This window comes from Miscanthus floridulus, chromosome 5 (assembly GCF_019320115.1).
Source record: "Miscanthus floridulus cultivar M001 chromosome 5, ASM1932011v1, whole genome shotgun sequence".
Taxonomy (NCBI): domain Eukaryota; kingdom Viridiplantae; phylum Streptophyta; class Magnoliopsida; order Poales; family Poaceae; genus Miscanthus; species Miscanthus floridulus.
In genome coordinates this window covers 104,950,955-104,975,035 of record NC_089584.1, presented here as the reverse complement: position 1 = coordinate 104,975,035, position 24,081 = coordinate 104,950,955, and the positions used below count along the sequence as shown (strand labels likewise).

Sequence of the window (24,081 nt, the reverse complement as noted above, 5' to 3'; positions counted from 1 at the left end):
GTTATAAACAAATATACACTGCACCAACTGTATACCTGCTATACCTTGAATCTGAAGGAACGTTGAGAAGCCTGATAAGCAGAAATTAAACACCCACGGCCTGGAAACGTTGAGAATAGGAGGCTGCCAAGAAGGCCGCTCCAGTGCCTGAGCCATCTTCGGCAAGTTTTACCACGACAGAGGACGCCACTTCCTCCCCAAGCAAGTCTCTTAGAGTGCTCTCCATGCACTGGGCGATGAAAGTATAGTACTTGTAAACTCCGCCATCCACAGCAATCACCGTCTTTTGTTTGTCTGGGCTGGCAATGTCTCGCGGAAGCTTTTTGAGGATGCCGTGTATCCCAGCAGCAGCAAGTCGCGCACTGCGAGTGGCAACCACCTCACAAACATCCACTACCAATTTCCTTGTTTTGCCACAGGTGTTTTCTATCTGAAAACCAATCAAGAAAACGTGTTCTGTAGGGACTGCAGAAGTGGTAGAATAATTTAACATTAAGGCTAAAAGATGAATACCCCGAAGATTTCTTTCAGGTTGATGCCAACTGTCCTGAGATCAGGTGATGTGTCTTGATGCATCATCAGCACGTGATATGTTCTAGAATTCAATACATATTCAGCCTTTTAGTTAGCAGAAGTAGTGTGCAAAAATAAGCAGTTATGTACTCAAATTTACTTTGAAAAGCTGTCAACACAAGCCATAATAAAGGCGAGATGAAAAACTAGAAAATTAAAGCTAAAAAAATGAGAAGAATGTTCACCATCTTGTTCATATTAATCAACTTGCAAGATAATGCTTGCTCCTGCTGAAAGTTGACTCAAATCATACTCAGGATTAGGATTCAAGAAGGGTGGCTATTAGGACTTCTAGTTCTACTGGGACTTAGTGTTGAATCCTACGAGGAATAAGAGTATATGGCCCCGTTCGGCTTGCTGAATCTTGGCTGAAAAACACTGTTCCGACTGAAATGTTGTGAGAGAAAAACATTGTTCCGGCTGAAAAAATAAGCCGAACAAGCTGGATATGGGGCTTGGAGGATAATATATAAACAGGAATTGGGAGCCTATGGGTCATCAAGCCAAGAGCAATCAATCATCCAGGACTTGAAAGGAGCAATTAGGAGTGCTTAAGAGGATTAGACTAGGCAACTCTAGCACTATATTCTTGTATAAGACAAGGATACGAGAGTCCTGAAGGGTCGAGTAGGGCCGTGAGAGAGTGACAATGACTTTACTCATTTGGAGTTGTGTTTAACAAACTGGTCGGCTTCGCCAAAATCTTATCCTCTTGTAGAGTTGTAGTGGTTGCTTCAACACCATCATTTAGGGTTTTCTACGAGGCTCATCTGCATCATTCTCGATACAGTGTATACTCGTGCCATACTCACAAGGACTGCTGCACATAATCAAGGGTATCAGACTCCAACAGCTACTCTACAGAACTTCCACTGTGGGCTAAATCAAAGCTAAATGTATATTCACCTTGTTCGCTTGTTGGTTTCAGTCAGGCTTATTCAACCAGCCAACAGTGTTTTACTCTCACAATAAACTAGCACCGGCCAGCCCAAACCAGCCCAGAAACCAAGCAGCGAACACGCCAATTGCTTTTAGCATCAATAGGCAAAACATTTCAGTACCCAAAAAAAAAATCTTCCAAGCTAGACTATGCTATGGATATGTAGCAGTTGCAGCTTTATTGGTAATGTTATAGAGCCTACACGAAGTCAAGAAGTACCAGGTTGCAGGATTTTTGTAGTTAAGATGCTCATTTTTTTTTAAAGTCGGTGCTATAGAAAAGGAATCCAAACTGCAGGACAAACTAGTGAACTATACCTAGAATGACATACCTCAGGATATATGGGATCTCAAGTTTCGGAGGTACATTGTCTGCGAAAAGAGAAGCATCCTGAGCCATTTTTAGCAAGACCCTTCGGACGATTTCCCCCATATACATGCCAGAGATTAACTTCTCATAAATCTGGCAGGAAAATAATGCTGCAGAGTCAATACACACTAAAGGGTAAAAGAAAGATCATAATCTGTAGCATATTAAGGGCAATACCTGTTCACCAGGGTTCAAACTTTCTGCATCCAAGGCTACATCAAATTCAGTCAGTGGAAGGTGGGAGGACCTAAAGTTCCCCCATTCCATGTTTATCACCTGATAAAAAGAAAAAAGGTAAGTTACAGATGAACGCCCTCATAAACATGTCAATGCTATCAATAAGGAAAAAGCCCATATGCAAGAGTACAGTCAATGTAGGTGCCATCTTTTGTATGTTTTTTACTTTGCAATCATAGGGAGAAGTAAAAGATACTCACCATCTCTCCAGACTCAGGAGGTGGGCCACACCATTTAGGAATTGAGTTCATATGTTCTATGTATGCTGCATTAGTGCCAATACCCAGTACAACTGCAGCAACAGTATCATTATCCACATATCTTCCAGCAGCCAATGTCCGTACTGTGTCATTGACCTGAAAAGGTAGCGTTTACATTTCAACATCTACAATTTGAGCTCAGTTAAGACATGATCGATGCACAATAAATTGATACCTTTGACCATTTACTGACAGTATTTCTCCAATTGAGCGTTATATGGATATTAAAAGAAACTAACCAGTGCTGTGACTTTCATATCAATTCCTTGGCGTTTGATATCCTTGTTTAATTTTGTTGATATCCTCCGTGCGCGCGCCGGTGACGATCAAGTCGTCTACATACACGCCGACGACGAGCTCCTCCTTCCCTGTCGTCGCGTGTAGAGTGCGTGCTCGGTTGCGTACCGTTGGAACCCAAGCTCGCCCAGCGTGGCGTCAAGTTTAGCGTTCCATGCTCGTGGCGCCTGCCGCAGCCCGTAGAGCGTCTTGCGCAGTCGGAGCACCCTGTGCTCCTTTCCATTGACGGCGAAACCTGGAGGTTGCCTAACGAAGACCGTCTCCGCCAGCTCGCCATTGAGGAAGGCCGATTTAACGTCCAAGTGATGGACGCGCCAGTCCTTTGCGGCTGCCAAAGCTAGTAGCAAACGAATGGACTCCATGCGCGCTACTCATGCAAAGACCTCCTCGAAGTCTATACCCTCGTGTTGAACAAAGCCTCGGGCGACGAGGCGCGCCTTGTGCTTGACAATGGCGCCGAGCTCGTCCCGCTTGATCTTGTACACCCACTTCAGCTAATCGGACGGCATCTTAGAGGTGGATCGACGAGCTGCCATGCCTCATTTTCCTCGATCGCCTTCATCTCCTCCAGCATCGCCCGTCGCCAGTTTCCGTCGCGCTCCGCCAGTGCGAACGTGGGTGGTTCCTCTACACTGACGAGCAGCAGCTCTTGATCATTGAGCAGTCGACCAGCCAGTCCTGAGGGCCCTGTGCCGCCGATGATGTCGTCAAGCCTATGGAACCGCACCTCCTCACCTTCGTGGAAGGCATCCACAAACTCAGTAATGTCACTTGGAGGTGAGGCAAACTCAATCAGTGCTGATGGAGTTCCCTGTTCCGCCAAAGTGCTCGGCACTGCTCCAGGAGTGCTCGGCACCCCTTCCGGAGTGCTCGGCACCTCTTCCCCAACGTCTCCACCACCGTGGATGAACAGGTGCTCGACGACGAAGGTGCCGGTGAAACCGCCAGCTTTCCCCATGCTCGGACTGGTCCAGTCCCAAGCCGCCTTCTCGTCGAATACGACGTCGCGCGATACAAGCACCTTGTCTCCGCATGGTTCGTAGAGCCGGTACGCCTTGGTACCCTCCGCATAGCCCAGAAACACCATTGGTGTGCTCCTCTCCTCCAGCTTAGTGAGGATCGGCTTCGTCTTCCTGACGTGGCCGATGCAACCGAATGTCCGGAGGAACGACACGCTCGGCTTGCGCCCATACCAAGCTTTGAACGGCGTCTTGCCCGTCAGGGCCTTGGTCGGAGCGCGGTTGAGGATGAACATCGCCGTGGTCACTGCCTCACCCCAGAACCTTGTCGGCATGCCTTTGGCCTTCATCATGGATCGAGCCATGCCGACCACCGTCTGGTTCCGCCTCCGCCATTCTATTGTGGCGAGTACGGCGCGGTGTAGTGTCGCACCACACCCTAATCCGCGCACTACGCAGCGAACTCCACCGAAGTAAATTCGTTGCCGCGATCAGTCCTCAGCACGCGGAGCTTCTTGCCGCTCTCGGCCTCTGCACACATCTTGAACTTCTTGATCGCTGCCGCCGCTTCGTCCTTACTCGTCTGGAGTTGCAGCCACATGTAGCGACTGCAATTATCCACAAGCAGGAGGAAGTACCGCCGACCACCATTTTGTAGTTGGTGGGATCGGCCCACAGAGGCCGCCGTGGATGAGCTCTAGAGCGTCCTTCGCGCGATACTTCTCCGCCTTTAGGAATGGTAGCCTCCTCTGCTTCCCGGCCAGGCAACTGTCACACAGCTCGCCTCCATACTTGATGTGGGGTAGCCCTCGGATCATCTTCTCTAGCCGACCAAGCGCGTCAAAGCTGAGATGTCCAAACCGGGCATGCCACATCCACGGTTCCTCGGTGTGCCTTGCCGCCAAGCACACCAGCTGCTCTATCTTCAGGTCGAGCAGGTACAACCGGTTTAGGGACCTCTTCACCTTGGCGAGAAGTCGCTGCTCCTGGTCCCTGATCCTAAGGACTCTGTCCTTGATCAGTACCTTGCTACCGCGCTCATCCAGCTGATCAATGCTGATGATGCTGGAACGCAGCTGCAGGATGTAATATACATCCGTTAGCGCACGGTGCTCCCTGTTCTGGCACCTAAAGATGATGGTGTTACGCCCTTGGATTGCCACCCGTGAGCCTTCACCAAACTTCACCGTACCAGTAACATCGTCGTCGAGCTCGGAGAAGGATGCCTTGGAGCCTGTCATGTGGTTGCTGGCACCAGAGTCCAGGTACCACCGCTGCTCCTGGTCGGCGTCCACACGACCGAGGTGGACTCGGGCGCGTGGTTCATCGAGGTTGACAACCTTCAGGGCCTTCCCAGGTCCTTCCACCGTCGTCGCCTCTTCCTTCTCCTTAGCCTCGACGTCGTGCAGTGCATAGAACGTTGCCATCAGAATAGTGGTCTCATCATCATCAGCTTGCGCCAGATGAGTGAAGGGTCGAGATGGCGGACTAGAGGGGGGAGGGTGAATAGTCTTTTCTAAAATTAATCACGTTGGCTAACCGAAACAAGTACGGAATTAAAACTATTGATCTAGCCAAGACAACACCCCTCTATATATGTTCTCTAGCACCTTCCAAAGATACTAATTATGCAACTAAGGTGCCGGGCTAGCTAGAGCTCTTCTAAACAATTCTAGGAGCAAGGTTACACAAACCTATGCCACTAGTACTTTAAGCAACAAGGGAGCTCCTACACATGCTAGTAAGCAAAAGCACAAAGCTAACTAAGCTCACTAGCAATGCTCAATAACAAGGCAACCAATGCCTAATTAGAGGGCGCAAATACTTAGCTACACAAACTAAGCAATGTGACTAACAAGGTTACTAAAACCAAATTAGCCACGCAAGGGAGCTACTTCTATGCTACACAAGCAAGAAGGTAATTAGCAAGCTACACAAGCTATCTAATTACAAGAGCAACTACACAAGCTTAATATGTATAAAAGTAATTGCAAGCTTGTGTAACGGGGATGCAAACCAACGGGAAGAATAAGGTTGACACGATGATTTTTCTTCCGAGGTTCACGTGTTTGCCAACACGCTAGTCCCCGTTGTGTCGACCGCTCACTTGGTGGTTCGGCGGCTAATTAGCATCACTCGCTAAGCCCGCACGTCGGGCGCCGCAAGAACCTACCCCGAAAGTGAGGGTAGCTCAATGACACGCTTTACTAGAGTTGCTCTTCGCGGCTCCCGCGGGGCGAGCACAATGCCCCTCACAAGCACTTCTCCAGAGCGCCGCACAAGCTTCTTGCGCGCTTCGACGGAGACCACCACCAAGCCGTCTAGGAGATGGCAACCTCTAAGAGTAACAAGCATCACCGGCTTGCAACTCGATCACCTAGTGCCACTCAATGCAACCTCACGATGCAATCGCACTAGAATTGCTCACTCACACAATCGGATGATCGCTATCAAGTATGTGTGAGATGGAGGGCTCCCAAGCACTCTCAAGCTTGGACACAAAGTCCCCCAAGGTGCTCCACACCAACCATGGCCGAAGGCCACTTCTATTTATAACCCCAAGGGCTAAACTAGCCGTTACCCCTTCACTAGGCAAAAATCGGGCCGACCGGACGCTCCGGTCGTGTTGACCGGACGCTGGACCTCAGCGTCCGGTCGCCCGTAGACGGCCACGTGTCCCGATTCCAACGGTCACTTGACCTGACCGGACGCAGCAGCTTCAACTGACCGGACGCTGAACCCCCAGCGTCCGGTCGTTTCCAGTAAGGTACCGACCTCGACCGGACGCGTCCGGTCACACTTGATAGGACACAGCCCAGCGTCCGGTCACACTCCAGCTTCTGCGTCACCGTACGTCAGCTTGACCGGATGCAGCCTACCAGCGTCCGGTGCTTTCAGACCCAGCGTCCGGTCAGTTGACCGACGCCAGCATCTTCGCGATCAACTCGTTTTCACTTCTAACTTCTTCACCCTTGCTCCAATGTGCTAACCACAAGAACTTGCATTCGGCGCAATAGAAAATAGGCATTCCATTTTCCCGAGAGAGGGACCCAAACCCATCTCAACCCTGCAAACACCACTCCCTTTGTAAATGTGCCAACACCACCAAGTGTACACCACCATGTGTATGTGTGTTAGCTTTTCACAATCATTTCCCAAAGGATGTTAGCCACTCAACTTGCCACGCCACTCGATCCTAGCGACAATGCAAAGTTAGATCACTCGAGTGGCACTAGATGACCGATATGCAAACAAGTTTGCCTCTCTTGATAGTACGGCCATCTATCCTAAACCCGGTCATAAACTTCTCTACACACCTATGACCGGTGAAATGAAATGCCCTAGGTTATACCTTTGCCTTGCGCATTCCATTCCATCTCCTCCAATGTCGATGCAACTCATGCACCAACACGATCAACAATGATATGATCCATTTCATATCATCACATGATCATATTGGTTCATCGATCTTGACTTTATTTGCTCTTCACCATTGCCATCGTCCATCGGCGCTAAGTCTTGCTCAAGCTTCACCACCACGCGGTCCATCACTCCAAAGCCTTCGACTTGTCCTTCACGCTTGCAACCAGTCCATCAAGCCAAGTCTTGTCTTGATCTTCTCTACCTTGATCACATGACTCAATGTCATGTCTCATGTGCATTTAAGCTCCTTCATCATCACATGTGTGAGCTTTGCAACATTTTCAAGCCATTTTCACCTTCATGGCATATGTTGCTCACACACATGTACCTGTGGACTAATCACCTGTGTATCTTACATAAACATAATTAGTCCACCTAAGTTGTCACTCAATTATCAAAACCAAACAAGGACCTTTCAATAAGCCTCAGCCTTCTTCTCCTACTTGCGATTTGGGCACTCCCATGCCCAATGGCCCGTCTTCCCGCAGCATCGACAGGCGTTGGGGTCGACCTGCTTCTTTTTCTCTGAAGAAGCCTTGCCACGGCACTTGCCATCGCCACCGCGACTAGAGGAGGCTACCTTCCCAGAGTTCCTCTGAGCAGCCCACTCCTCTTCTATCAACAACAGCTTGTCGTTGTCCTTCGTTGCTGTCGCCTGCTCTAGGCGCTCATCCACCGTTCGCAGACGGCCTATCACATCCTCAATAGTGAGGGTGGACAAGTCCAGCATCTTCTCTATGGAGAGAGCGATCTGGATGTACTTTGTTGGTACGGAGTGGAGGTACTTGGAGATCGTCTCCTCTTCGTCAATGGTGACGCCATGGCTCTTCAGCTTACTGATGAGCGTCTACAGGTGGAGGGAGAAGTCCTCCACTATTTCACCATCCTTGAACTTGAGGTTGGCGTACTCCTATTTCAGAAGCTGGGTCGTCGCCTTCTTTGCGCGGTCAGAACCGACGCGCATCGCCACAATAGCCTCCCACGCCTCCTTAGCAGAGCTCTTCGCCCCCAACGGCTCCCTGTACTCCGCCGATACAGCAGCGAGGATAGCCTCCAACGCTAACATGCCATCTTCCTTATTGTCGGTGCCCTTGTCAACAACATTCTAGAGCCGTCGGACTTTGAGCTTGACCTTTATGGTCACCGACCACTCTCCATAGTTGGTGCGAGTCAGCGTCGGTCAACTGGTGCCGCTGACCTCCCGCACCATGTGAACAATGACCTCCAATCGTGGCTGGGCAGCCACAACAATGCCACTGCTGTCGCCCATCTCTGAACCGTTTGTCATCGCCAGCGGTTAGTCCGGCGATAGCACTTGTACGGCTCCGATACCACTTGTTAGCCCACAGGATCACCAGCTCAGGTGAGTCGACCACTCACCAGTCTTGCCGACCACGGTCGAGCATAACCGAGGCTGTCCGACCACACACACTATGGCTCGAGGTAGAAGAAGAGGGAGAACAGAGCATACACACACAGTACAGGCACTAGCGTTGGCCGGCACTGGCGCGCGCACGGAGGATATCAACAGCTTCAAGCGCGAGATGGCGGCTCGTTTTCGAATGAGCGATCTCGGCGCACTCTCCTACTACCTCGGCATCGAGGTGAGACAGGGGAAGGAGGAACTCACGCTTGGTCAGAGCGCGTATGCCTCGAAGCTGTTGGAGCAGAGCGACATGGCTGAGTGCAAGCCATGCGTGACTCCGATGGAGGAGCGGCTGAAGCTAACGAAGGTCAGCACCGCGGCGAAGGTGGATGCAACACTCTACCGGAGCATCGTCGGTGGTCTGCGCTACCTAATCCACACGAGGGCGGACATTGCGTTCACCGTGGGCTACGTCAGTCGCTTTATGGAGGATCCCAAAGAGGATCACTGGGCTGCAGTGAAAGCGGCTACTGCGCTACGTCATGGGGACGGTGGATCAAGGGATCATCTTCCTCAAGACCGGCTGGAGTAGGTTGCAGCTCACTGTGTTCAGCGATGCAGACATGGCGGGGGACATCGACGAATGGCGGAGCACCTCTAGAGTGCTCGTCTTCCTCGGGACGGCCCCAATTTCATGGTTGTCGCTGAAACAGAAGGTGGTGCGCTATCTACGTGCGAGGCAGAGTATGTAGCGGCGGCCACAGCGGCGTGCCAAGTTGTGTGGCTACGCCGGCTGCTGGACGAGCTGATCGGTGTGAAAGCTTACCCACCAGCACTGATGGTGGACAACCAGCCTGCCATCGCCCTCGTGAAGAATCTGGTTCTGCACGACCGGAGCAAACACATCGACGTGAAGTTCTACTTCCTCAAGGACTGTGTCGACGGAGGGCAGATCGTCATCGAGTTCGTCGAAACTGGTCGGTAACTCGCGGACGTCCTCACCAAGCTGTTCGGACGTCTTCGACTTACGGAGCTGAAGGAGATGATCGGCATGTAGGGGGTACAAGGGATAGCAGTAGGATTAGAGGAAGAATTGTTAGATAATCTATTGCTTCCTTGTGTGTACACACAACAAGGGAATGCGGCGTCGAAAAGGCTCCCTGCCGTGGTACTGTAGCCGCCGTAGAAGCAGACGCCGAACAGCTCACCTGCCGTACTATAGCCACATGCAGGGACATGCGCAGAAGTCAGTCCTGCTGTGTTATCTAGTCACTATAGCAGCATGAGTGCTATACTATGACTAGATGGATAGAGTTGTATATATAGTTTGTCACTGCAACTCAACAAAGAGAGTTTAGTTTTGCCATCTCCTATACATGGCTCCGCCCAACGCTGGTGCTTATACTGTGTGTATATGCTCTGTTCTCCCTCTTCTTCTACCTCGAGCCATAGTGTGTGTGGTCGGACAGCCTCGTTCGTGCTCGACCGTGGTCGGCAAGACTGGTGAGTGGTTGACTCACCTGAGCCGGTGATCCTGTGGGCTAACAAATTCTGCCACTACACCCTTTCCTACCTGTCTTCAAAACAAAATGAAAGAACTAGATTGTTCATGTTCATATGATCATATCTATCCAGATACAAACATGTAAACAAGTTGTAGCTCAAAAAGGAAAACTGTTAGATATGTTCTATTAGATTTTCGATAGGATGAAGCATGGCATTTGTGCTACACTTGAAACAGGCCCATATTCTTAAATTAGAGTCTTCGATTACATAAAGTACGCTACAAGAACTGACCACTTCATCAATTGCAAAACCCTTTGTCCATTTGATAAGAGTGCCAGATGCGACTGAATTTTGCTTCACTAGAAAGGAGAATGTAAAACCAAGTTGTCTTTGCATGCCCTCAGGAAGATGAAAGCCCTCACCCTCGGAGGCAACGAACTTTGCTAAAGCAGCCGCAATAAAATCAAACAGCTCCTAAAATAGAATTACAAAGAACATTATTGCAGACTTAATGTATGACAAGAAAATTGAGTTATACGAAAATGACATAAAATAAAACTACTTAAATGAACATAATGAGATATGGACGTGAGTCCTTACATTTGATCCCCTGGACATTAAATGTTGAGGAATGGATACGCCTTTAGATTCTTGCTTGACTATTCGCTGTTCCTTGCCCCCAAACTGAATTCGTAAAACACGAAAGTTTGTTCCTCCAAGGTCAAGAGCATAAAATAGCCCTTTCTCGCCCCTTCAAGAATTGGCTTACAGAGTCAGATGTATATATATTCTAAAAATGCAAACTCATGGCAGCTGAAACATAAGAAAAGCAATCCTGAACAACGAACGTAATGGTTCAATCTGTAACATTTGTTCAGTTCGGACTCAAACACAGACTACCGAACATCATCTTCAACCAAACTTTCCTATAATTCTTTTAAAAACCTTCAGGGTCAAAACTCTTTCCATCCCATTAAAGCACAGATCGCCACATTGCCATACGTCCATGGCAGATTGACAACCACACTACCATTCCACACACACAAGTGGGCCTTTGACCCAAGAACACAAAGCACAGATCGCCACATTGCCATACGTCCATGGCAGATTGACAACCACAAAACCATTCCTGCATTTCGGACGGATCGCTCTCCGGGTCTTAATCGAACAGGCAGGAGTAGGGGTCTGCGCTGAATACCCGGAGGGTGGGGAGTCAACGTAGGTGACGAGCATCTTGAGGAGGACGCTGCTCCCGCTCTCTCCCTCGGAGTCGTTGGAGGCCAGTCCCGCGCGCATCTCCGCGGCCATCGCGTCTGCCACCTGCCGCAGCCGCTCCGCCGGCGCCGCGCACCGCTCCTGCAGGTCCCGCAGCACGGCGGCTGCGCGTGCCCACCGCCTCGCTTCCCGCAGGCCTCTGGCGTGCCATCACGGCGGCTACGGCTGCGGCTGCGAAAACCGCCGTAGACGCCACCAGCGCCGCCGCCTTCCTCATCGGCGACGTTGCGTTCGCCTCTCGGCCTCAGGCCCACAGCGCAGCGGTCAACGGTGCCCACTGCCACGGGAGTCGGTGGTCGCAGCCCGCAGGCCCGCCGCAGTGACCGGTCACACTAGTCAACTTTCAACGGGGACTACGAACGGAGTGTGACTGCTACTCCTATAGAATAACTTATTTTTTTAGCCACTACGATAATTACTATATTAATTTATAAGATTATAGTAACTCTTTATTAAGTGGTTTACTATAACGTTATGGTAAATATCGTTATGTGTTAGAGTAACCCAACTCTCATAAATATGTATTGACATTATCGTAAATTAGTATATAAAATTATCGTAAATAGAGATGGCTACAGAATAACTTATTTTGTAGCTGACGGCTGAATATACTCTCCCTACCTATATATATACTCTCCCTATATATGTGTGTGTTTCGTAAAAAGTTACTGTATACATGTATACATTTGTATTTGTATATAACAAAAAAGAGTTGAGTAAATAAAAATGAAAGGACACTCCAAAATTATAGCCTCTGCTCCAACAATATTTTTTTTCAAATGAGTATACATACCGCAAACAAAACACGTGGAGCCAACCTAGATTATAAGATGGATATACATTGGTCATAGCACGTCCTCTGACCTGGGTAAGTATTAGTAGCATTTGTATTTTTAAATAAATGTATTATAAAAATATATCTAATGATTAATTTAATATTATTTATTGGACATCATAAATATATTTGGTTAAAATAGTCTATGTTTGATTCCTGGTAGCAACTCTTAAACAAATAGACAGAGAGTTTTTCTACCACCCATATCCTAAATTATAGGTTGTTTTGTTTTTTTAGTTTTTACTATGCACCTAGATATATATTATGGTTATACACATAATAAATTTTGTATATTTAGAAAAGTCAAAATGATATATGATTTTAAACAGGTGTAGTATAAAGAGTAAAGTCCCGTAGCGGTTCGTAAACTTGCATCCTTATGTCATCTTGATCCCTAAACTTTTAAAACGATTATCTATAAATATCTAAACATTGTTGGGATTTGTTACACATCCAACCGATGCAAGTTTAGGGACCGACATCGGCTCTGGTATAAAATATTACAAGTCATTTTAAGAATTTTAGAGAGACAAAACACCTATCAAAATTATAAAAAAAATACAAATATCTATTACATCAAATAGATATGTTATAAAAATAAATGAAGAACCTAATGATAGGGTACCATAAATATTATTATCTCATCGTAAATTTGGTCAAACTTTTGAATGACTTATAGTCTGGGATGGATGGAGTATAAAAACTTTAGACTACCAAATCACTTCCGGTATAAAATATAAAAACTTTAGACTACAAAATTACTCCTAGCACGAGCAGTATAGGAATGCGTCAGTGCCAGAACCCCACCGTGCAGTGGCACGGGAGTCCAGTTCCCGAAAAACTGGCTTTTCTCGTCCCTCCCGGTCTACTCGCCTTCTTGGGTTCTTCCTCCCCGAGCCAGCCACTTCCGTCTCTAACCCTACAGCGACGACGAGAGCGAGGCCGCCATGAAGGGGAAAAAGATGCTCAAGGAGCTCAAGCTCTCCGTGCCGGCGCAGGAGACCCCCGTAGACAAGTTCTTGTCAGTGCCCTCGATTCCTTACCCTCAACTACCCCTGTCACCCCTCTCTCTTTTTGAAGTATCCAGTGTTATCGGAGTGATTTGAGTTGTTAAAGGCTATATTTATAAGCGGGAACTTCGTGGTTCCTCTTCGTATATTGCCGTTTTAAGTGCTCTATAGATGTTACTTTGTGGTTCCACTTCCAGATCATGCTTAATTTTGTCTATCCAGATCATGCTTAATTTTGTCTATTCCTCGATTTTGACCACGAATTCGACTATTCATCTTCTGAAGATAATGCATAAACAGAACCGATATCTTTGAATTTGATGCCTGGTGCCTTTTTTTATAGGACGGCAAGTGGTACGTTCAAGGATGGTGAGCTGCGGCTCAATCAAAGCGGCTTGCGGCTTATCTCCGAGGAAAATGGGGATGATGATGTGAGTTCCAGATCGGGCTCTTGATCCATGCTATAGTATTGTTGCGGAATGTACTTAGCATGGTGGAATTGTAGGTTTGCACATGATACTTAGTATAAGCACACATACTTCCAGACCATCTATTTTGTTGTTATTTGGTAAAAAGAGCTTTCTTTGGTTCGACGAATGGAATCTGTGCGATGGCGCAGACTGAGTGGTGTTCTTTGTCTACTTTTTTTGTTTCAAGTTTATCCTCATGGAGAAATGTGGATTTTTCAGGGATAAGTTATAAATTTTGTGCCTTTTGTATGGACTAGGTTGACAGGTTTCCATGAATTGTTGCTTATTATTGGTTTTCATATGCCTGTTATTTAGGTACTGTCGGATGCGCTCTTCATTTTCCTTTATGAGTCTGGAGGCTTCCTATTGTGTTTACATTTGTTTTAGTCAGATTTTTAGCTTGAGCCCAAAGTCAGGTCGGACTTATTTCTATTTTCATAAGACTTGGCTTCTCAATCTCCTCTTCCGGTTATGGTTTGTGTAAGATTTACTCCATTCAGTTCAGTGAATAGAAGTGCAGACATCCCAGTTTCAAAGAAAATTAAACTCCACTGCTGGAATTATCTCTAACTAGTTTGGATGATCTTTTGTACCCAATGGCTAATTGGCTATCATTTTTTAACTTCAATTACGATAAGGATCCTTGTTTTCCACTTTGTGTTAAGAGTGTTGACTCGTTTATATTTTGGTTGGCTATCATGTCGTTTCTGAATTTGAATCACATCGTTTCCCCAGGAATCAACAAAGCTGAAGGTGGAAGATGTGCAGTTATCAATGGATGATCTTGAGATGATTCAAGTCATTGGCAAAGGAAGTGGTGGTGTTGTCCAGCTAGTGAGGCACAAATGGGTGGGGACATTGTATGCCTTAAAGGTAAACTACATTCTTTTTTCCTGGTGGGCCACACAGCTGACACACTGCCTAGATGTAGAATATGTACCTTGCATAATTTAGAACACCCTAGACATATATTGTCTCCTTTTTTTTCTATTACTTGTGTTTCTTGGCATGAAAAACAAACCCTTGTTTCTTTATATGGTGTAATGGGTAGCTCAGCTCAGCTCATCCCTCCCTAAGAATAGCCAGCTAGTTTGGTTTGCTAGGATAATTATCAGGATGTTAGGGGTTGTTAGGTGCCAACTCTATACAAACAGAGACATGTCAGTCATTTGGAATCTAGCAAATAGTAATGAAGTTCTCTATGGCACATAGAGATCTGCATGGTATCTTTCTTCAAAATTAATCTTACATGGTATGCATTTTTCTGAGAATCAGAATTTTCTGCATCTTATCATGTGGTTGCTTTGTTTACTCATCTTTGTAATGATATGGCTGATTCCATTTAAATTTACAACATGGCAACATGCACTCTTGTAAAAACGTAAACTGAGGTTGCAAATGCTCAATGAATAAGATAGCCATAGCATCTACCAATATATATTTACATGCAAAACCTGTGAATAAGCTAACCATTGATGCTAATGAATGATAGTACATCAGCAAATGTATTTTACTAAGTGAAAATTTCTGGAATTCTCTGCTGAGCAGATTGCTGCGTCATTTCATCCATATGGTCTGTGACTTGATGGATTGACCAGTGTTACAATTTCCTCTGCAGGGTATTCAAATGAACATTCAGGAGTCAGTTCGTAAACAAATAGTTCAGGAGCTCAAAATAAACCAAGCAACACAGAGCCCTCATATAGTTATGTGCCATCAATCTTTTTACCACAATGGTGTAATATATCTTGTTCTTGAGTACATGGACCGTGGATCGCTTGCAGACATTGTTAAGCAAGTGAAGACTGTTCTGGAGCCATACCTTGCGGTACTTTGTAAGCAGGTATGTATAAGGTTGGCCTTTGTTTTCTGCTTTGTCTTCTCCTAATTTTGGAATAACCTCAGATTTGTGTTGTTGCTTCTTTTGAAACTTGAAACTACATTCCCACATAACACTGAATAGTATTATGTTAATTCAGGTCTTGGAGGGTTTATTGTATCTTCATCATGAAAGACATGTGATTCACAGGGACATAAAACCATCTAACTTGTTGGTCAACCGTAAAGGTGAAGTCAAGATTACTGACTTCGGCGTGAGTGCTGTGCTAGCAAGCTCAATAGGTCAGCGAGATACATTTGTTGGAACCTACAACTATATGGCGGTATGTTGAATTCATCACGTTCCATGCCATGTGATTGCTAGTTTATGTTCATCAATGAATGCGTTAATATGTGGTGACAGTTCTTTTCTTCTTCAGCCTGAGCGGATTAGTGGTAGCTCTTATGACTACAAAAGTGACATATGGAGTTTGGGCTTAGTTATACTTGAGTGTGCTATTGGCCGGTTCCCTTATATACCTTCAGAAGGTGAAGGTTGGTTAAGCTTTTATGAACTACTGGAGGCTATTGTCGATCAGCCACCACCTTCTGCACCTGCAGATCAGTTCTCTCCAGAATTCTGCTCATTTATCTCCTCTTGGTATGCTAAAATTTCTTCTCTGAAATTAATCATGAAAAATAATTATCAATGCCTTTATGCTAGTTATTAACAGAAGTATTTGAAGCTATTAAAAGCTACTTAATGTCACTTGCTTATTAATGGAAATGCAGTCTTTCTGGTGATTCCATTGATCCTTACAGCTAGAGGACTTTGTGTGCTAAAACATTCTTTACCTGTTGGATGAGCAGTACAATTGCTGTATTGTAAGCGTTTGAGCTTCACTAGTTAATGGAACATAATGTCTCATTAGTCAGCAAATAAGTTTTGAGATAATTACTAGTGAAATCCACTTAAGCCCATATTTTGTCATGGGAACTTTTGTACAACCATTCACACTAGAGTTGATCATGCAATGTATCTGCTGAAAACTTTGAAATTGTGCCACAAGTATTTGGACATCAATGGTTCAGTTACAACCAATATTCATAGGGTAAAACTCTTACAATAGGTCAGTTTCTGGTGATTAATAAATACTAAGATCTTTTTCTTACATTTACTTCACTCTGGAACTGTAGTTGGTGGGTTCTCAAGGAAGCTTACGATTATTTGCTAGTTGGGCCATAATGTGTTGCTTAGCATGTTAATGTCATACATATACCACATCGGTGCCCGGGTGTGGTGCAAAATGAGCAAGGGTCTTCACACCTACCTCGGCGGGTGCGAAGGGTAAGGAAGCTAGTCGAGCCAACTAGGATCCGTTTAGGTAGCTGGAATGTAGGGTCCCTTACAGGTAAGTTAAGAGAGTTAGTGGACACAGCGGTTAGGAGGCGTGTAAATATCTTATGCGTCCAAGAGACTAAATGGAAGGGGCAGAAGACGAAGGAGGTGGACAATACCGGCTTCAAACTCTGGTACACAAGGACAACTTTAAATAAAAATAGAGTAGGAGTTTTGATTGATAAGAGCCTCAAGGATGATGTGGTGGAGGTAAGCTCTGGCAAGGGGATAGGATAATCTTAGTTAAACTTATCATTAGTGATATGGTCTTAAACGTAATTAGTGCGTATACCCCCCGAGTAGGTCATGATGAGAGTGCTAAGCGGCTTTTCTAGGAAGACTTAGATCGCTTGGTTAGAGCTGTCCCTAGTAGCGAGAAGCTCTTTATAGGAGGTGATCTTAATGGCCATGTAGGTACATCAAGTGCAGGTTTCGAGGCGATTCATGGGGGTTTCGGATATGGTAGTAGGAACCAGGAGGGAGAGGAAGTCTTAGACTTCGCCTTAGCTTTTGATCTGATGATAGCTAACACTTTCTTCCGTAAGAGACAGTCTCATTTAGTGACCTTTAGTAGCGGCCAGTACTCTAGTCAAATCGATTTTGTCCTTACAAGGAGGGATAAATGAACATGCGTGGACTGTAAGGTGATACCTGGAGAATGTGTGGTCGCTCAACACAAGCTGGTGGTGGCTGACTTCCACTTTCTGGTGCAAGCTCGTGGGAACAAACAAGCTAGGGTTGCAAGAACGAAGTGGTGGAAATTATTAGGGGAGGCATCAAAGGTCTTAGGAAAAGGTCATTGAAGAGGGCCCTTGAAATGATGAAGGCGATGCAAACAACATGTGGGAGAAGATGGCAACATGCGTTCGGAAGGTTGCTTCAGAGGTGCTTGGAGTGACCAAAGGGAGCGGATGCGACTCAAAAGACACTTGGTGGTAGAATGAAGATATGCAAAAGGCTATTAAGGAAAAGAAGGAGTGCTATAAGCGCTTGTATCATGACAGGTGTGCAAACAACATAGAGAAGTATAAGGTGGCAAAGAAGACTGTAAAACGAGCGGTGAGTGAGGCAAAGGGGCGGGCCTATGAGGGCCTGTACCGACGTTTGAGTACGAAGGAAGGAGAGAATGACATTTATAGTATGGCTAGGGCTCGCGATAGGAAGGGACTTCAACCAAGTCAAGTGCATAAAGGATGAGAGGGAGCAGCTCTTGGTGAAGGAGGATGAGATAAGACATAGATGGCAAGAGTATTTTGATAAATTGTTCAATGGTGAGAACGAGAACACCACCGTTCAGCTGGACGACTCGTTTGATGACACTAACAGACGCTTTGTGCAGATGATTCAAGAATCGGAGGTCAGAGAAGCCTTGAAAAGGATGAAAGGAGGCAAAGCGATGGGCCCTGATGGTATCCCAGTCAAGGTGTGGAGATATCTCGGGGATATAGCTATAGTATGGCTAACCAAGATGTTCAACAATATCTTTCGATCGAACAAGATACCTGAGTAAAGAATAAGCATATTGGTACCAATCTATAAGAACAAGGAAGATATCCAAAGTTGTACTAATTATTGGGGAATTAAGTTGATGAGTCACACTATGAAGTTATGGGAGAGAGTCATCGAGCAGCGCCTGCGAAGAACGACGCAAATATCAACAAACCAATTTGGTTTCATGCCCGGAAGGTCAACCACAGAAGCAATCTTCTTAATAAGACAGGTTAGGGAGCGGTTTAGAGAGCAGAAGGACATTCACTTGGTTTTTATTGACTTGGAGAAGGCTTATGACAAGATACCAAGAATTGTTATGTGGTGGTCTTTGGACAAACATAAAGTCCCATCAAAGTACGTGACCCTCATCAAGGACATGTACAACAATGTTGTTACTAGTGTTCGAATAAATGATGGTAACACAGATTACTTCCCGATTAAAATTGGACTTCATCAAGGGTCAACCTTAAGCCCGTATCTCTTTGCTTTGGTAATGGATGAGGTTACTAGGAACATATAAGGGGATATCCCTTGTTGTATGTTGTTCGCTGATGATGTAGTGTTAGTGGACGAAAGTCAGGCGGGAGTAAAGAGAAAACTAGAGTTATGGCGGCAGACCCTTGAGTCTAAAGGTTTTAGATTGAGCAGAACTAAAACCGAATACATGAGATGCGACTTTGACGGAGTTGTACAGGAGGAGGGAGATGTGAGTTTGGAAGGTCAAGTAGTGCCTAAGAAGGATATCTTTCGGAATCTGGGATCGATGCTACAGAGCGATGGAGATATTGATGCGAACGTTAGCCATAGAATCAAAGTAGGGTGGATCAAGTGGCGACAAGCTTCTGGCATTCTCTATGACAAGAGGGTACCACAAAAGCTAAAAGGCAAGTTCTATAGAACGACGATTAGACCGGCTATGTTGTATGGAGCAGAATGTTGGCCTACAAAGATTCGACATGTTCAACAACTGAGTGTTGCAGAAATGCGTATGTTGCGATGGATTTGCGGTCACACAAGAATGGACTGAGTTTAGAATGATGATATACGTGATCGCCTAGAGGTAGCACCAATTGAAGAAAAGCTTATCCAACATCGGTTGAGGTGGTTTAGCCATGTCCAAAGGAGACCTCCAAAGGTACCAGTGCATTGTGGAGTCCTAAGTCAAGCTAATAATATGAGGAGAGGTAGAGGAAGACCGAAATTGACATGGAGGAAGCAATAAAAAGATATTTGAAAGCTTAGGATATACCTAGAGATCTATGTTTGAATAGGAATACTTGGAAAGCAACTATTGAAGTGCCTGAACCGTGACTTTGGGCTCTTTGTGGGTTTCAACTCTAGCCTACTTCAACTTGCTTGGGACTGAAAGGCTATGTTGTTGTTGTTGTTGTTGTTGTTGTTGTTGTTGTTGTTGTATATATCCTATCTTATATCTCTTAATACAAGTAAGGTTTGGTACTTCTTTAACCCTTGAAATACATACTATATCACTTTAGATAAAGGAAAATTTTGAAATTACTCCCCTCAAGTTTGGCTGAGCCGTAATAACCCCAAACAAAATTTCAGTTTGATTTAATCCCCCAAACTATTTCAAAATTTTAATTGGCCCAATCTACCTCTTAATAATATTGTCCTTTTTGTTTCTCACGTACAAGTTGAGCTTGAAGGTAATAGTGGACATCATAACTATGTGAAAAAGTACATTATGTATTTTTCATCATTTTTGTCATAGAATTTTGTATGTCTATGGTTAATTTATTATCAGATGTTGTAATCTATAAAAAATAATGATAAAACGCTCATAACATATTTTTTTTAACATAAGTTATGTCCATTGCCACCCCCGCAAAATTAATTTGAAGCACATGCGATTGATGGCCATGACCTTATGTTGACAGTGTTTTCAAGATCAATAAACCTGGGCTGTACCTACCCTAGTCAATTTTCTCCTGTGTAGTGTACTAATCACTAATGTATTTTTTATTTCCATTTACTGACATCTCATTTTCATGAAAAGAGTTGTAAAAGGAAATGCTTTTGAGTTATCATTGCTATTTCACGCTGTAAGTGCGTATTGTACTGAATGTTTACATTTTTTTTTTGTTATAATCTTTTTGCAGCATACAAAAAGATCCGGCTCAGCGGATGTCTGCTTCAGAACTCTTGGTTAGCATTGCCTGACTAATTAGCTTTCTAATGAATCGCATCACTTATAAATGATTTAGACATGCTGAATTGTTGTTTCTGTTCTTGCAGAATCACCCTTTTTTGAAGAAGTTCGAGGATAAGGATTTAGACCTGCGGATTCTCGTGGAGAACCTGGAACCTCCAATGAATATACCCGAATAGCCTGTCGTGTTGGGTGATGAAGCCTTTGTTGTGCCTTCAGGGTTTGGCCTCGAAGCCATCTCCTCCTGAACTGCAGCCTCCCTACATGAACATGCCATAACATCATTATATGATCCAAGCCCCTTGTGGCTAGCTGAGCATAAGAGTAGAGGGAATCATGCTGCATTCCGTATGGTCACCTTATTGTAGCTATTGTTGTGACGGGCCTTGTGATTGTGAGTCTTGTTTTAACTTTTGCAGCCTTATTATTAGCGGAAGATTCAAAAGGGACGAACTGAATATTCAAAACATGCTTGCCAACATGCTTCAAGGATGCTATTTCAAATTCACTGCTTTTGGTTCAGGGATGGGGACCGGATGAGATGGGGCAATACCACTTTCAGTGCTGTTTGGTTTGGGGTATAGGAGGCACAGGGTCATCCCTTTAGAGGCAATATTAGCTAAAGGCGTGTTTGGATTCCACGTCGCTGTTTGCCTTCCCTAGCTCGTTATCTTCCCTTTCAAGATTTCTCCAGACAATACGCCGAGAAATCCAAACATGCTCTTAAGATTTGTACGATGGTACTACTTTCAGTGTTGTTTGGTTTGGGGTTTGGGGTTTGGAGGATAGGGCATCCCTCCAAAGTGAATATTCACTAGTCTGTTCCTTGCAACCAAAAACAAAACGGGGATGGTTCCATCCTGCCTTACTTGAGTCGTCCCTTGCTGACATCTTCATTTGTGCTTCTTCGGTCCTACCTCCTCTCGATCTCTTGCTGACACCGTCAATCTTTTCTCTAGTGAATAGGCGTAGGAGTATGTTGTTCGTCTGTGTTGGCTGCGGTAGAGCTTAGTCGAGCACATCTGTCGTCCCCAAACCAACTCATGCTAAAGCAACAGAGCTTGGCAAAATAACACATTCAGATTCAGATTCAAACTCATACACACATTCAGATTCAGATTCAAACTCAGACACACATTCAGAGATTTGGACTCACTCAGGACAGGACTTTAGGCAGAGGCTTACATCTTAGTCGAGGTGACTCGAGGATCCGTGGTGTATGTATTTTTTGTTGATGTCCGAGTCCGAGGATACGTGGTCTTGAAATCGAGGATTCTAAAAATACCATATTGTTTGACAATATAAATACGCTTTGTGACAGAAAATAACAGTATAACACTGTCTTTAACTGCATGAACGCTATTACATTTAAAAATAACCAGGACCAAGAAACAGAAACTCGCACGGCTAAAATTTCAACTTTATGAAATTCAAAAAAAAAATCAACTTTACAAATTTGAACTTTGGGGATCAAGATTGATTTCCGATTCGAGATACATTCCGGATCCCAAAATTCTCGTGACAACAAAGTCTGTTTATTCACATCACAAAACACATTTAGATTCAGAAGACACAGAGAAGCCTACATCGGCGATCGATCTCTACACTTCCTGGCAATGAGGCCTGTCGAACTCCAGCACCGCATATATTCACACACCCATGTCAGTAGGACTACCAGTCGAACTCCAGCATCGCATCCGCGTAGGCGTCGTCGGCGCCCTCGAGGTAGAGGTGGTACAACTTGGCCTCGTCGTGCTTGAACTTGTGCCTGCCCCTGCCCGACCCAGCCTCTCCCTTGCCGATGAGGGCCTTGTACGCGCGGCCGACGGCGGGCTTGGAGTGGTTGGTGGGCTTCCTCGACGCCCTGACGAAGCCGCCGTTGGCCGCCGCCGCGCCCTCGATCTGCACCGCTCGGGAACGGCACTGCTTGCCCTCCGCGTCGACCAGGCTGGGGTCGACGGTGAACACCCACCCGTGCTGCCGGCCCTCGCGACGCATCGTGCTGGTTTGCCTTGGTTGCTGTGTGGGGAATGTGTGCGGCTGGATCAGGGGCTGCCTTGTGAGATTTATATGCCCGGGAGCGGCGGTGCGCGGACGGTTCCTTGCCGGTCACGGTTTCGTCAGGGTCGGCAACTTGGCGTCCAAGTCCGAGTCGAGTCCCTGACGATTTTCATCTCACGTTTGCCAACGAGTCGGCTACAGTTGGGCCAGGCCGAGGGGGCAGATATTGGGCCTCGGAAAATACAACGTTTTATCTGTCTTCGTAAAGTTCGTATATAAGGCTCAGTGGTGCATTCTGTTGCACCCTTTCATTTTTTTTCCTTACAGAAGTCACATAAGCACGTTCCAATGTCACTTCTCAACTGCCTCGTATTCCTATTTCTCTGCTTGTTTTCGTTCTCTTGTTATTTCAAAGTAGAAAAGTCCTTTCGATCCAATCCATTCTTTTGTGAACTATTCAACAATTAGTGGGTGTGTACTACAATGCATTCCTTACCTTACCATTACATGAGTTTTAGGTTGATAAATGAAATGACCCATCTCAACATAAAGTTTCATCTCATAATTTATAGACTTTTTATAGCATTACATTGTTATGATCAACTGTGCTATATGAATTATTTAACCACGCATGACGCATGACTCGATTTGCTAAAATGATGCATGACTCGGACTTGCTAAAATTTACTCGTTCTCCAGAAACAATCATAAACTTAGGACCTATGATGCAGTTTTTCAGCCTGTTCGCTTGTTGGTTTCAGCCAAGGCTTATCAGTCATGATACAGTGTTTTCCCCTCACAACAAACCAGCACCAGCCGGGCTTATCAGCTCAGAAACCAACCAGCGAGCATGCTGTTTGAAAATTGTAGTACCATAGAGCTCTGGTTTTATATCCAAAGAGACAGAAAACTATGGTTCAGAAAAAGATCATGAGTGGAGTTTTTAAAAAGGCTACAGTTTTTTTTTTTAAAACTTTGGTTTTAGAGACAACAACATTTGTTATATCTAAACACCTAGTAGCTTTTGAAAACTAAAGTATTTTGTAAAACCATAATATTTCTCTAATACTTCAAAAATGATTTGCATCCAAACAAAATCTTAACATCTGGCAATCATTGTTAGATGGAACTGAAAAACAAGTTGCTTGTGCATGACTGGATTGAAGCATGAGCATAAATCAAACTCTGAATCACCCCGTTAGGTACATAGATCAAAACAATATGTAATATAAACAATTAATTCGGCACCAGTATAGTATGTTCGTTTGTGCTATTCAGCCGGCTTTAATCCGTATAAATCAGCCGTGGAACAGTATTTTTCTCTCACAACAAATCAACCATACAAATCAACAGAAGCCGATTTAATACCTGCAGCACCTAGAGATGCAACATCAATACGTTAATTAATCCTGAAAGATAGGAAATTTTGCGAACTAAGCAATAGGTCAAATGGTTAGGTTTCGGATGGTGGAAACCTACCCACCAGCGTTTAAGTCTTGACTTTGACCATGTGTTCATATTTTCCTAGATTTAACAATATATTATTCTTTCAGTGGTAGGCAATGTGTCCGTCGACAAGTACGTTATGAGTGCACCTATGGTGACTGGTGTTTGCATGTCCAACTCAACTATTTGAACATGCTTCATAGGGGGTAGGTTGTACGTGCATGAGTCCATATAGG

General features: G+C 45.2%; 3 protein-coding genes across 3 annotated transcripts; 1 reads left to right on the top strand and 2 right to left on the bottom strand.

Moving 5' to 3' along the window:
* Window positions 1-85: 85 nt before the first annotated feature.
* On the bottom strand, window positions 86-11,469 carry LOC136455066 (hexokinase-9-like). Its single transcript, XM_066455243.1, has 10 exons — window positions 11,129-11,469; window positions 10,531-10,681; window positions 10,222-10,404; window positions 9,971-9,997; window positions 2,619-2,660; window positions 2,320-2,475; window positions 2,060-2,158; window positions 1,845-1,975; window positions 514-595; window positions 86-430 (listed from the first exon to the last, which is right to left on the bottom strand). Exons 1-10 carry the CDS (start codon window positions 11,236-11,238, stop codon window positions 86-88), a joined length of 1,326 nt encoding a protein of 441 aa, XP_066311340.1. The 5' UTR covers window positions 11,239-11,469.
* Window positions 11,470-12,889: 1,420 nt separating this feature from the next.
* Window positions 12,890-21,150, top strand: LOC136450384 (mitogen-activated protein kinase kinase 1-like). Its single transcript, XM_066450788.1, has 8 exons — window positions 12,890-13,061; window positions 13,394-13,481; window positions 14,256-14,393; window positions 15,139-15,363; window positions 15,500-15,682; window positions 15,779-15,999; window positions 20,349-20,394; window positions 20,485-21,150. The coding sequence occupies exons 1-8, from the start codon at window positions 12,988-12,990 to the stop codon at window positions 20,575-20,577; spliced, it is 1,068 nt and encodes a 355-aa protein (XP_066306885.1). The 5' UTR covers window positions 12,890-12,987; the 3' UTR covers window positions 20,578-21,150.
* A 681-nt stretch (window positions 21,151-21,831) lies between these two features.
* On the bottom strand, window positions 21,832-22,445 carry LOC136452880 (uncharacterized). Its single transcript, XM_066453462.1, has one exon. It carries the CDS (start codon window positions 22,394-22,396, stop codon window positions 22,070-22,072), a length of 327 nt encoding a protein of 108 aa, XP_066309559.1. The 5' UTR covers window positions 22,397-22,445; the 3' UTR covers window positions 21,832-22,069.
* Window positions 22,446-24,081: the final 1,636 nt, after the last annotated feature.

Excerpts from the sequence above, each read along its gene's own strand:
- LOC136450384 (XM_066450788.1), top strand. The coding sequence starts at position 12,988 with ATGAAGGGGAAAAAGATGCTCAAGGAGCTCAAGCTCTCCGTGCCGGCG. Across the intron at positions 13,062-13,393 it reads ACCCCCGTAGACAAGTTCTT|GACGGCAAGTGGTACGTTCA; the intron begins GTCAGTGCCCTC and ends CTTTTTTTATAG. Across the intron at positions 16,000-20,348 it reads TGCTCATTTATCTCCTCTTG|CATACAAAAAGATCCGGCTC; the intron begins GTATGCTAAAAT and ends ATCTTTTTGCAG.
- LOC136452880 (XM_066453462.1), bottom strand. The coding sequence starts at position 22,396 with ATGCGTCGCGAGGGCCGGCAGCACGGGTGGGTGTTCACCGTCGACCCC.
- LOC136455066 (XM_066455243.1), bottom strand. The coding sequence starts at position 11,238 with ATGGCCGCGGAGATGCGCGCGGGACTGGCCTCCAACGACTCCGAGGGA. Across the intron at positions 9,998-10,221 it reads GTTTTGCAATTGATGAAGTG|GTAGGAAAGGGTGTAGTGGC; the intron begins GTCAGTTCTTGT and ends TTTTGAAGACAG. Across the intron at positions 596-1,844 it reads GAGATCCCATATATCCTGAG|AACATATCACGTGCTGATGA; the intron begins GTATGTCATTCT and ends ATTGAATTCTAG.